General features: G+C 33.9%; 1 protein-coding gene across 1 annotated transcript in view; it reads right to left on the reverse strand.

Annotated features, from left to right (window-relative positions):
* Positions 1-1,032: 1,032 nt before the first annotated feature.
* LOC133173619 (platelet-derived growth factor receptor alpha-like) overlaps positions 1,033-14,995 on the reverse strand; it is a 48,468-nt gene continuing 34,505 nt past the window's right edge. Inside the window, exons 5-7 of the mRNA XM_061308598.1 lie at positions 2,356-2,536; positions 1,238-1,525; positions 1,033-1,097 (exon numbers count right to left, since the gene is read on the reverse strand). Of these exons, the coding sequence (XP_061164582.1) occupies positions 1,033-1,097; positions 1,238-1,525; positions 2,356-2,536 (534 nt within the window). The remainder of the gene's footprint in view (positions 1,098-1,237; positions 1,526-2,355; positions 2,537-14,995) is intronic.

Here is a 14,995-nt window from a genome sequence, read left to right on the forward strand (position 1 = left end):
AGTGTTTTGAAAGTATTTCACAGAAATTTCTATTTCTAGTAATCATGGCAACATCATTCATCAAAATAAAAAAAATTGATACATAGAATTTTGTATCTGAGTATAGTCTACTTGTGTGCCAAAGTGTATTGAAATCAGTCCAAAACTATAGGAGGAATAGTGTTTTGAATGTATTTCACAGAAATTTCTATTTCTAGAAACCATGGCAACATCATTTATTAAAATCAAAAACAAATATAAAGAATTATGTATTTTAGTGTAGTCTACTTGTGTGCAAGTTATACTGGAATCAGACTAAAACTGTATGAGGAGTAGAATTTTGAAAAATTGTTTACAGATGACAGACACCTTACTATGGCATAAGCTCTTCTGGTCTCTGACCAGTAGAGCTAAGAAGAGGCTCTTGAAAATTTTTCCAGTTTTACAGTACCAAAAAAACCTTTAAAAAGTTGCATTGAAGTGTAAAGTTACATTTTCCCACTTTTCACCAAATAATGTGGTTTGGTCAAACATAAAGTTGTTTAGTTAAACAGAGAGGCACCTACCTAAGCAAAGATTTTTGAATTTCATTAGAAAAAATTTGTTTTTGTTATTTATCCTTAAATATTAACATTTCCAATCTTTGTCCGAGATAAAATTTCAAATAGTAAAAATACTTTATTTCTAAACAAATCTACTGGTTCATCGAAAGGCATGGTGAAAAAAAAATCACGTGCGGGGCGGAACAAATAGAGACAGAAGAGGGGCTTGTAGCACGTGACTTGCAGAATCAAGAGCATGTAAATATAAGGAATAACTGTCAGATTTTTTGGTTTCATGACGATGATCAATCGATTGGTTTGCGTGATAATGTTATGCATAAACGCCTTCGGCGTTTATGCAAATTATCACGCAAGCCAATCGATTGATCACATCATGAAATCAAAAATTTAGACAGTTATTCCTTAAATGACAGAATTTAACTCTAACCACCTGTTGCAGTTCCACCCTAGACCTCAGACAAAGACCTCAGGGTCATAACTAAAATTAAATCTACACTACATGAGGGTCCTTGTGTCCAGTTCTTGTCTTTTCTGACCTCATTTTCCAAGTGTTTTCTTTCAATATAAAGAGAAAAGTCTTTATAAATCCCCTTCAGATTAGCAGGACTAAGGTGACTCAGGTGAACTGTTATTTACATGTGTAAAATTGCAAAATGAATTAAGAACCTTTTTTCTGAAGGGAGTTTGTAAGTTACCTGTGTAAGTTACGTAAAAATGGAGACTATCTGTCATCTGTTTCTTGGTGGCTTTACAAGAAAACATTCCAGCCAACTTCCAACTTGGAAACTCTATTAAAAATCCTTTTTGGGGGTCATATATGATGCCATGTTCCTCCAAACGAACTTCTACCCTTCCAGCTCGCACCAGTTTGACCTCTGCTTCAGGATCAGATACACTGCACGGTAGTACCACGGGAACAAATTGATAAGCATTAATCATATGTGGATAGGGCTTGCTTTCCATTAAGAATAAATTCTCATCATCTGTAAAAAATGATATTTGAATTTCAAAGCAATTTAGAATGTGTATATATAAGCTCTTGCAACATCTATTTGTCAACAGCCTGTCACTTTTTAGAACTGGTAGGAAACTTAAAGCAATATGAGCTGCATCTTTGATGTCAGAAATTTTTGTTGCAAAATTGTAATTAACTATTTCAATGACAGAAAAAAGAACGTTTATAAACTTCTGTTGTTCATATTTGCGATGGATGAAGTATTTATAAGCTTTGATTTAAGCAAAATTACATTATTGTCGTCCTGTACAATATTGATTTCTTATATAATACTATATATTTGATTATACAGAATCCTATATTCTGAAAAAATTTGATACTTTATTTCTGCTAATTGATCAAAAATGTTTAAATTGCATACAAATTTATCATAATAACACATTATAACAGCAAAATAAAATTCTCAAAAATGCAGCTCATATTGCTTTAAGGAATTTAGAAGCTTAAACTCATTATAATCAGAAAATTTACAGTAATTATATATTGCTATACAATTCCACTTTAAGGGAGACGCATTACCAGTGCATAACCTCTTCTAGTCTCTGGCAACCCCCTTTGTGAATATGATCTTAAAACTTGAATCAGGCTAAATAATATATAAGTTCAGTTCATGAACTAAATAGTTTGTGATTATGAGCTTCTAATGTCTCTTAGTAATAAAAATTAATAAACCATTTACAATTTGTATAAACAGGTGCATGAGTATTGTAACAGACATAAGACATGCTATACAAAAAGCTTTAATGACAGAACTAAACAATTCTGTCATTCACCAACATGATTGATAAAATGACTCACCTCTAACATAGATGTATTTGCTGGTATATATCACACTGTCTTGATACTGACAGAAATACTCTCCCGTGTACAGATAGTCAGGGTTACTGATCAGGAAGATCGCTCCGAATGGCCGTGGCATTTGTGAAGAGTTAGATATTGGGCGGAGCAATATGTTCATTCCTAAATAATCTGGAGCTTCCTGGAAAATTTCAGTATGTCTCAGATTAAATGCAGTACAGTGTAAAAGCTCAGTTCAAAATATCTATTTCTACCTAAGAGATCATTGTAAAAAAAAAAAGCTGTCAATTTAACAATTAAGATATATCTATCAATGGAGTTAAGCATCAAGGAAAAGCATACTACTGGATTGTGTCACTAAAGACAATAAAGAACTAGTGCTAATTGTAACGGGAACCGTTACAGATGTTCCCCAAACGGCTCCCCAATCCCTTATGATGCCCCATTCCCTACAAGCTTCAATAAATACTTTTGTAATATAGATGGACACTTTATTTTTAAGGGTATTTCATTGGAAAACTACTCCGATATAGCCATATGGGTATTAGCCAATCAAATTTCAGCGCATGTGCTCGCACGTTTTCTACATTTTTTACATTAATTTTCTTATAGTGTCTCACAATACATACATTTGCGTTAAATATCAAAGAATTTCATTGAAAAATAAGAGAGATGTAACCCTTTAAGTATTAGCCAATCAGAATTCAGCATACGCGCATGCATGGTCTTGCATTCACTTTTGATAGTATCATAATGTAGGAGCTCTATGTGCCTATCTATGTCGTAAATTTCATCCTGTTTTGTTGAAAACCAAGGGAGTTATAGACATTTAAAGTTTCAGCCAATCAGATTGCAGCACACCTGCATGCGCGTGTTTTCAAGAAATTTCCTATATAACATGTTGTAGCACCTTATAATGTATACTTATATTCTAAATTTCAAAGTATTTTGTCAAAAAACAAGGAAATTTTTGAAATTTTTGTATCAGCCAATCAGAGAAGACCGCACGTGCATGCGCATGAGTTCATGCTAATTTGACCATGTTATCTTGTCTAGACTACTAATATATCTTTATATTTTGAGTTTCAAAGCAATTCATCAAGAAATATAAAAGTTGTGGCTTCATCAAGTATATTAGTCACTTCACTCATTGCACGCGCGCGCACGTGCATGCATGTGCGCGCAAAATGACCTTCATTCCGAACACCTACACAACATGCCTATTAACCCTTAAAAGGTTTCATGTCAATCGGATGAGTGGTTCTATGAGAACACTCGCGGACAAAAAAGTACCGGAGAAGAAAGTAGAAAAAAAGAATAATAATAATAACTAGAAACTCATTGCAAGCAATGAGAGGTCTTCCGTCCGATAACCATCCTTACATGTGATTTTCTTTGTATGTAAAATTACATATATGCTCATAGTAAAGAAGCCAAAAAATATATCATGGGTCTTTCAAAATTGCAAGGATTTTAAAGAATTATTTCAACAGAATTCACACAGAAAAAAAAACAAACATCATTTATAAAGATGAAGACGTAAATTTAAGCTAAAAATTGAGAAAGGAAATTCAGACATAATCGGTATTAAACCCAGATCGCATACGTGAAAATTCAATATGGAAACCACTACACCAGATTAATTTTACCAGCCATCATCGATGTTTACTTTGTATCGTTGCATGAAGTAACGAGCGTCAGGGAGGTTTAAAGTTTTATATATATATATATATATATATATACTGCGGAATTATAGAATGAGTGCTAGCTAGCCAAATTTTGTGGAAGCAGATTCACATCGGAATTCGTTGCTGAGTTTAAACAATAACTGTTAGCAGAAGAAATAATCCATTACTGATGAACTGATGATACTGTTTACTTCCTTTATCCCTTCTCTATTTAAATTTTCATTCCAAGCAATTCCATATACATGTATTTCATACAGACGTGTCCACGTAATCTTTTTCTGCACTTCCGCATCAGAACATTTTTTTATCACGATACATTATTTCGCGCCAAACGTCGCGAGTAAATCTTCGCGCCTTTTCTTTGAAATGTATGTTCTATTGAATGGTTTCGATTCTCAGATATGTCATGGTATGTACCGTACAAAGTACATATTTAATTGTATTTGGAGGTCAGAGTATTTATGTTTTCAAAGACAGATTATCCATTTCCAAAATCTGCTAGATCCAACAATTCCTTCATATTTCATTGATCCTTATGGTAGTTTTGTTCAACAAGACGCTCGGCTGTCTCCGTATACTCCGACCTGCTAATCGGCAATCCTCGGCTGACTCCGCTACCTCCATACAAACCTCGCATGTGATTGGTGGAGGAATATGTATCAAATCGATCACATTTCTCCGCAGAAAACTGCCTTGTAATGCAGCTAGGATAAGGCTGTCCGAAGAATGTCACAGTGTACCAACCGCAGTAACATCTCTGAACTAGCTAGAGATGAAGTCATGATGGCATATGACGTCAAGTCACTGCATACTTGAGCAGGCATGACGGGGAAAGTGTCATAACTTTTACATTCCTTTCACATCACATGTAGATTTTTTTTTATGTTGATGTTTAATTCATTTGTCTTGATTGTTGTTTTAAGGCTGTTATGATGGTGAACATTTGCAGTATAATATCGTTTTTCCTTTTTCTTGTCTAACATGTACGTATTCAAACAATATTACAAAAAAGAATGCGAAACGCTCCCCCTTACGCGTTTGTAGACAGAGTGAGAATTTATAAATCGTGTATATATTAGACTGGCACAAGTGAATAATAAGGATTAATTGAAGATATTCTGTGTGAATCTACTAGAGAGATATGTCCTCTAACTGAATTTTGCTGGGGGATTGTATGTAATTTATCCTATTTTGTATAAATTGCGATGAAGAGTGGAAAATGACCCCTTGTATATGGGTAAGTTGAATTTCTCGTGAAATATTTTCTTAGGAAATAAAATTCAGACTTGCCCCCAGCACTTTATATATACCTAAGAATACGTTTAATTGATTTATGTAACAAGCCGTTCACAATAATTTTGTTTTTCACTTGTGCCGATGCGATTTTTGTGCAATATTTAAGAAGATTTATAAGTGTCCGTCACGTGATCAACACAGTCATGTGACATCACAGAAATGCTTTTTTATAATACCTTATTCAACTCTCTTTACAACTTAACTGTGTATGTATACATAGATTACAAATTGAAAACAAAATATAGCTCAAAATAAAATAGTATATATCTAATGCATATAAAGCCTTCGGACAGCCTTAACATAGCTGCGAACTCATTTCATATTTCGCTCTGCATAAAGTTCTTCAAAAAGTTTTTTTTTCTTTTCTAATTTTTCCTTTTATATTTGTTTTGATTACAACATCATGTAAGTAGTCTTTGAAAGCAAAAACATAATGTTGGGCGTGCCACAAAGTAGCTTAGTTTTCAAAGATATACATTTGGAGGAATTTCAAATAAGATCACATGACTGTATCAGCAACATGATAGAACACAGTTGATGTCCGAGGTTAGTGTGCGAGGTACGAGCCACCCGAGGAGCTCCGAGTGCCGACTTGCTCGTCGGAGTGTACGGTGACAGCCGCCATTTTGGACCCGCTTCAAATTTTAAAATGCAAATATCTAGAGTTCGAATTTATCTATTTGAAAACAAATTATATATTAAGCATTTTCAGAAGAGTTTCTATTAATACTACTATGATCAAAGAAAAATGTTGAAAATCAAAAAAGTTTAAAAATTCAAATTTTTTAATTTGCATCTGGTAATAACCGGAAGTACTGACGACGAACAAAAGGTCACGTCCCGGCTAGTATTTATCACGATCTATAATCCCTGAAAGTTTCACATTGATATCTTTTACCGTTCTTGAGATAATCCGCGGACAAAATGTCACTTTAAATTCAGAAAATGGTCCATAACTTGGCACCGGAAGTGAATTTCCAAATTTTCTCTCAGATAGATCAAGTTCATGTTACGACACATCTTTCCTGAAAATTTCATGTAAATCCGTTGAATAGTCTTCGAGAAATCGCGTGCACAAAATTAGAAAGTCAAAAAAATAATAATAATAACTAGAAACTCATTACTAGTAATGAGAAGGTCTTCCGTTATACTACTTCCTGTTTGCATGAACATGTCTTTTCCAACGTCGGTATTAGCCTAAAACTTATGTAAAAACAAAATAAGTTAAAAAATACTTTTTTGCTTCGTTTCCTGTCACGATCGGAAGTAATGACGACACACGATTTTTACACGAAGCAAATGAACTGATGACTGACTATAAGTCCTCAAAGTTTTAGACTTCAGTCTTTTACTGTTGCCGAACAATTGTGAGAACAAATTCTAATTTTGAAGACAGGAAAACACGCGACCGGAAGTGAAGTGAATAAAAATTTTCTCTTGACTTTTGCAGTATCTACAGCATATGTAAAAAACATTTCAAATACTTATCTATAAGTGATATTTATGAGAAAGTTAAACCACGAAATAACGTAGTTTATCTCTTAAAACCGGAAGTTTAAAGTTTTTTTTCCCGGTGGAATCTAACATATTTCAAAACAGCGAAAGGGAAGCAATAAAGTGATGAAAGTTTTAGTTTTAAAAAAGAAAAGTTGAAATTTTTGTTTTCTTCGATCACTTCCTGTGATCACCGGAAGTGACGACTGACGCTTTTAACCCTATGTGGTTTGCCTTCTCACCAAGTTGTATTACTCCTATAAGTTTGGTGTCTTACTTTCATGCCGTTTCCGAGATCTCGCTGAAATAACTTTTCATTTTGAGGACAAGAAAACACGCGACCGGAAGTGAATTTTACTAAAATATTTCACATCACTCTAGACATCTGCAGTCTCAATAACATATATAAAAATCATTTAAAGAACTCTATCTATAGGCGATATGTATCGGAAAATTAAATACCCTACTATGTAGTTTTTCTCTTATAACCGGAAGTTGTCGTTTTTTGTTTCCGGTGGGACCAACACATATCGTAACTGTGAAAAAGATACAATTATATGATGCAAGTCTTATTCCAAAAGAGAAAAGTTGAAATTTTTGATTTCTTTGATCACTTCCTGTGACAACCGGAAGTGACGACTAACGCTTTTAACCCAAATGGTTTTGTCTACTTCTCAAGGTCTAATACTCCTATAAGTTTGGTGTCTAAATCTCTTACCGTTTCTGAGATATCACTGGGACAAGTTCTCATTTTGTGGACATTTAAACGCGCGACCGGAAGTGAATTTTACAAAGATATTTGACGTTACTCTAGACATTTGCAGTCTTGATAACATATTCAAAAATCAGTTCAAATACATTGTCTATAAAAAATATTTATGGGAAAGTAAAATACTCAAATTATGCAGTTTTTCGCTTATAGCCGGAAGTTGACGTTTTTGTTTCCGGTGGGACCAACATATTTCGAAACTACAAATGAGATGCAATAATGTGATGCAAAAAAATATTCAAAAAAGAAAAGATGAAATTTCGATTTCTTTGATCACTTCCTGTGACGACCGGAAGTGACGACTGATGATCTTAACCCAAATGGATTTGCCTACTCCTCAAGATCTATTACTCATGTAAGTTTGGTGTCTTAATATCTTACCGTTTCTGAGATATGACTCGGACAAAATATTTCTGAAAAAAACGGAAATCGGACATATCTGACGACCGGAAGTGAATTTTGAAAAAAATGAAAGATGAATTTGTAGGTATTTTCATTCTCTATTATCCCTGAAAATTTCAAGAAAATCCATCCAGCCATCTCCGAGAAATCGTCCGAAAAGAAAAGGGGAAAAAAATAATAATAACTAGAAACTCATTACTAGTAATGAGAAGGTCTTCCGTTATACGACTTCCTGTTTGCATGAACATGTCTTTTCCAACGTCGGTATTAGCCTAAAACTTATGTAGAAACAAAATAACTTAAAAAATACTTTTTTGCTTCGTTTCCTCTCACGACCGGAAGTAATGACGACACACGATTTTTACACCAAGCAAATGAACTGATGACTGACTATAAGTCCTGAAAGTTTTAGAGTTCAGTCTTTTACTGTTGCCGAACAATTGTGAGAACAAATTCTAATTTTGAGGACAAGAAAACACACGACCGGAAGTGAACTGAATAAAAATCTCTGAATTTTCTCTTGACTTTTGCAGTATCTACAGCATATGTAAAAAAAAAAAAACAAAAAAACATTTCAATTACTTATCTATAAGTGATATTTATGAGAAAGCTAAACCACGAAATAACGTAGTTTATCTTTTAAAACCGGAAGTTTAAAGTTTTTTTCCGGTGGAATTTAACATATTTTAAAACAGCGAAAGGGAAGCAATAAAGTGATGAAAATTTTAATTTTAAAAAGAAAAGTTGAAATTTTCAATTTCTTCGATCACTTCCTGTGATGACCGGAAATGACGGCTGACGCTTTTAACCCTATGTGTTTTGCCTTCTCACCAAGTTTTATTACTCCTACAAGTTTGGTGTTTTACTTTCATGCCGTTTCCGAGATCTCGCTGAAATAACTTTTCATTTTGTGGACAAGAAAACACGTGACCGGAAGTGAATTTTATTAAGATATTTCATGTCAATCTAGACAACTGCAGTCTCAATAACATATATAAAAATCATTTAAAGAACTCTATCTATAAGCGATATGTTGGGGAAAATTCAAAACCCCTATTATGTAGTTTTTCTCTTAAAACCAGAAGTTGTCGTTTTTTGTTTCCGGTGGAACCAAGACATCTCGTAACTGTGAAAAAGATACAATTATATGATGCAAGTCTTATTTCAAAAGAGAAAATTTGAAATTTTCGATTTCTTTGATCACTTCCTGTGACGACCGGAAGTGACGACTGACGCTCTTAAGCCAAATTGTTTTGTCTACTTCTCAAGGTTTAATAGTCTTATCAGTTTGGTGTCTAAATCTCTTACCGTTTCTGAGATCTCACTCGGACAAGTTCTCATTTTGCGGACATTTAAACGCGCGACCGGAAGTGAATTTTACAAAGATATTTGACGTTACTCTAGACATTTGCAGTCTTGATAACATATTCAAAAATCAGTTCAAATACATTATGTATAAAAAATATTTATGGGAAAGTAAAATACTCGAATTATGCAGTTTTTCACTTATAGCCGGAAGTTGACGTTTTTGGTTCCGGTAAGACTAACATATTTCGAATCTACAAATAAGATGCAACAATGTAATGAAAGAAAAAAATCAAAAAAGAAAAGTTGAAAATTTCGATTTCTTTGATCACTTCCTGTGACGACCGGAAGTGACGGTTGACGCTCTTAACCCAAATGGTTTTGCCTACTCCTCAAGATCTATTAACCGTATAGGTTTGGTGTCTTAATCTCTTACCTTTTCTGAGATATGACTGGGACAAAATATTTTTGAAAAAAACGGAAATCGGACATATCTGACGACGGGAAGTGAATTTTGAAAAAATGAAAAAAACGCCTAGGGGTATTTTCATTCTCTATCATCCCTGAAAATTTCAAGAAAATCCGTCCAGCCATCTCTGAGAAAACGCTCCGACAAGAAAAGGGGAAAAAAAAAATAATAATAAAAAGAAACAGTAGAATCACTATAAGGTCTTCCGTCTGAAACGGAAGACCTTAATAACAGAATGCGGTGTAAGGTTCACGTCAAAAGATGGCTGACGCAAAACAATTCCTGAAATTTCCCCTTCAATTCGAGCATTTCTGCATTGGACAGGGCTGATGGTTGTTTATGAGATGAAAAACTATGTGTAAACTTTCTTAGTTTAGTGGAATCATGAACATTTTCGGCGTGATGAATAATTTGTTTACAGTAGTGATGAGGCTTTCGCGCACCTGCAGGAGCGGATCCAAGGATTTACAAATGAATAAAATTTAATAGAAATGAAGTTTTAATACTTTTAAATATTATTTAATGAAATTATTAATATGCAAGTAATAGATATAGAAGAAAACGCGAAATGCTAATGAATGCAGCTGACAATCACTACTTTCTAAAGATAAATTAATTCTAAATAAAATAATTATAAATTCTATAGACAAAACAGAAGAAGAAGGAATGGTAGCAAAATGTCAAATCACATCAGGGGAACCGAATCTTATTAATAAAACTCTTAAGAAGTTCCTTATAAGTTGTGAATTTTATATTCTACCTGGTTGCTTCGAGGAAGGGGGCGGGGGGGGGGGGGGGGGATCTTGAACATAAACATGTAAATTAGCATTATTTTGTAGAAAGAATTAAGGCTTATAATTTTGAAAACGTCAAGAAGAGTTGCTTGTGATATGAAAGTCAAGGTCATTTTATAAAGAATGCAAAACATAAAAGCGAAAAAGAGAAAGGGGGGGGGGTTAAAGATGGCAATGTCTTCTACAGTTGACATAAAATAGGGGCGAATAAAATGCACACACATATCATATACAACCGTTTTTATTTAATATAAACTCGTTTCCATGGCAACGGGAAGGTTTTTCTGGCCTATCCCAATCACCTGGAAGGTGTTAACTCTACACCACTTCCTACGTGAATAAGCACTGAGCAGTCCCCGCAAACTATATATACGGGGGGAAAATCAATATTTTGTAGTGTTTAAGAAACGTTGGTCCTACGTTTTCGGAAATTCTAAGATATTTAAAGATATTTAATTCCTTCTTAATCCTATCAAGAAACTGGTAATACGTAAAATCTTCAAAGAGGGGTCTTTACATACCCTATGAATATTACAGAAAAAAGAAGTTCGAAAGACGAAGAAATAGAAAAAATCGACTTTTTAATCCAATTTCTGTGACGACCGGAGGTATTGACGACGGAAAGAATATTCATGGTGACATCTACAAGTCATTATCTATGATATCTGACAAAGTTAACTTTCATATCTTAAGCTGTTCTGGAGAAATGGAGCGGACATAGTCCTTTACCAAATTTCGTCTATACAATAATATTAAGAATATAACAGAATGCGGTGTAAGGTTCACGTCAAAAGATGGCTGACGCAAAACAATTCCTGAAATTTCCCCTTCAATTCGAGCATTTCTGCATTGGACAGGGCTGATGGTTGTTTATGAGATGAAAAACTATGTGTAAACTTTCTTAGTTTAGTGGAATCATGAACATTTTCGGCGTGATGAATAATTTGTTTACAGTAGTGATGAGGCTTTCGCGCACCTGCAGGAGCGGATCCAAGGATTTACAAATGAATAAAATTTAATAGAAATGAAGTTTTAATACTTTTAAATATTATTTAATGAAATTATTAATATGCAAGTAATAGATATAGAAGAAAACGCGAAATGCTAATGAATGCAGCTGACAATCACTACTTTCTAAAGATAAATTAATTCTAAATAAAATAATTATAAATTCTATAGACAAAACAGAAGAAGAAGGAATGGTAGCAAAATGTCAAATCACATCAGGGGAACCGAATCTTATTAATAAAACTCTTAAGAAGTTCCTTATAAGTTGTGAATTTTATATTCTACCTGGTTGCTTCGAGGAAGGGGGCGGGGGGGGGGGGGGGATCTTGAACATAAACATGTAAATTAGCATTATTTTGTAGAAAGAATTAAGGCTTATAATTTTGAAAACGTCAAGAAGAGTTGCTTGTGATATGAAAGTCAAGGTCATTTTATAAAGAATGCAAAACATAAAAGCGAAAAAGAGAAAGGGGGGGGGGGTTAAAGATGGCAATGTCTTCTACAGTTGACATAAAATAGGGGCGAATAAAATGCACACACATATCATATACAACCGTTTTTATTTAATATAAACTCGTTTCCATGGCAACGGGAAGGTTTTTCTGGCCTATCCCAATCACCTGGAAGGTGTTAACTCTACACCACTTCCTACGTGAATAAGCACTGAGCAGTCCCCGCAAACTATATATACGGGGGGAAAATCAATATTTTGTAGTGTTTAAGAAACGTTGGTCCTACGTTTTCGGAAATTCTAAGATATTTAAAGATATTTAATTCCTTCTTAATCCTATCAAGAAACTGGTAATACGTAAAATCTTCAAAGAGGGGTCTTTACATACCCTATGAATATTACAGAAAAAAGAAGTTCGAAAGACGAAGAAATAGAAAAAATCGACTTTTTAATCCAATTTCTGTGACGACCGGAGGTATTGACGACGGAAAGAATATTCATGGTGACATCTACAAGTCATTATCTATGATATCTGACAAAGTTAACTTTCATATCTTAAGCTGTTCTGGAGAAATGGAGCGGACATAGTCCTTTACCAAATTTCGTCTATACAATAATATTAAGAATACTAGATACTTATTGCCTAGGCAATAACAGGTCTTCCGTTTTCTTGATTCTTTTGTCAACTGTTCTGAAAAAAAAGCAGAAAATGCAAAAAAAAAAAAAAAAAAAAAAAAAAAAAGTTCTCCCAGCATGGATCGAACTCAAAACCTTCGGGTTATAAGACCTGTGCGCTAACCACTAGACCACGTATTCCGATGAAGATGGAGGTAGTAAATTAATTGTTTAAGAATAAATAGGAATAAAAGCACGTGTTCTTTTGTTTGTTATGGAATGTAGTGATCAGTATTGAATAGATTGAGAAACACGATTGGTGTATAATGCAAATGCAGATTGTCGGCTTAAAAAATTATTTGAGTTGGTCTATATTTGGAATGCATTGAATTAATCATTCAGAGCCTATGATGCATTAGAACTGCAGTGTCGAGACTTTGTTTACAAATATATGAAAATGTCGGATCGGGTTCGGATGTGACTGAATATCCTGAAATAATAGGTAAGCATCTCTGTGTGGATTGAATTAAATGTAAGTAGCATGAATCAAAATTTCAGATATGCATTTTAGAAAGAAAAATGTGCCAATGAGAGAGTGAAAATTTATTTGCTGGGAAAAAATCGCTGTTTTCGACATTCATTCGATTAATATTAATTCTAAATAAAATTGAAATAAATTCCACATACTAGAGAAAGCAAGAATGCTTGGTGTTAAAATATCATATCATATCAAGAGAATCGAGTGCTATTCATAACAACTGAAGAAATAAGCGAGAAAAGCTTTAATTAATTTTTATGTTCATCAGCACCTAAATTTCAGATACGAAAAAAAGATGTAGTGTTTGCCGTTAACATTCATAATTTCTATATACTTCAGAGATTCACTGTCAAATTTTCAGGAAACTTTCTTTCAGGTATCTTCTGCAAAACCCCGAAATTTTATGTCGATCCGAGGTGTTGTATGAGTTCTAGAGAAATATTCTAGGCTGATATTAATCTGATTTTTTTTTTTTTTGATTTTTTTGGGGAAGGGGAGGGGAGAAAGAGTAGTAAATTTATTATTGATTCTGACCTTTTGGTCAAAAGTCAAGGTCATCGAAGTTCAAGGTCAAGATCAAAGGTTAAGATCAAAGGTCAAGGTCATGAGAAAATCCCGGAAATAAATTTACTTTCTATGTTTTTTTTTTTACTTCATCAAGACTGAAATTACTCCAAACAAATAAAATGTTCATTCTACACCTAAATTATTCACAACTGATCATCCCTAAAAGTTTCCATGAAAAACTACTCATGTTTGAAACAACGTCCGGTTTTTAGGCCGGCACTCCCAGTGAAAATGATTTGCATGGTTTTAGTCTATCTAACATCTGCATTAGCCAAACATTTCTGTAAAAAGAAAACAAAACTTGGAAAATTCACTTTTTTTGCATCGCTTCCGGTCACGACGGAAACTGACGGCAACGTACGATTTTCACATGATGTAGAAAAACTGGTGACTGACTATCAGTCCTGAAAGTTTTAGACTTCAGTCGTTTACTGGTGCTGAGCAATTAGGTGAATAAAATCTCAATTTGAGGGCAGGAAAATACGCAACCGGAAGTGAATTATACTAAGATGTTTGACGTCAATTTAGACATCTGCAGTCTCAATAACATATATAAAAATCATTTAAAGAACTCTATCTATAAGCGATATGTATGGGAAAATCCAAAAACCCTATGATGTAGTTTTTCTCTTATAACCGGAAGTTGTTGTTTTTTGTTTCGGGTGGAACCAACACATATCAAAACTGTGAAAAAGATACAATTATATGATGCAAGTCTTATTCCAAAAGAGAATAGTTGAAATTTTCGATTTCTTTGATCACTTCCTGTGACGACCGGAAGTGACGATTGACGCTCTTAACCCAAATGATTTTGTCTACTCCTCAAGGTCTATTACTCATAAAAGTTTGGTGTCAAAATCTCTTACCGTTTCTGAGGTCTCACTCCGAAAATTTCTCATTTTACGGACACCTAAACGCGCGACCGGAAGTGAATTTTACAAAGATTTTTGACGTTACTCTAGACATTTGCAGTCCTAATAACATAAGTAAAAATCAGTTCAAATACGTCATCTATAAAAAATATTTATGGGAAAGAAAAATACCCAAATTATGTAGTTTTTCTCTTATAACCGGAAGTTGTCGTTTTTGTTTCCGGTGGGACTGACATATTTCAAAACTACAAATGAAATGCAATAACGTGATGCAAAAAAAGATTCAAAAAAGAAAAGTTGAAATTTTCGATTTCTATTATCACTTCCTGTGACAACCTGAAGTGACGGCTGACGCTCTTATCCCAAATGGTT

Source organism: Saccostrea echinata, unplaced genomic scaffold, assembly GCF_033153115.1.
Source record: "Saccostrea echinata isolate AGI-Se365-2 ecotype Australia unplaced genomic scaffold, CSIRO_AGI_Sech_v1 ptg000056l, whole genome shotgun sequence".
In the NCBI taxonomy this organism is placed as follows: domain Eukaryota; kingdom Metazoa; phylum Mollusca; class Bivalvia; order Ostreida; family Ostreidae; genus Saccostrea; species Saccostrea echinata.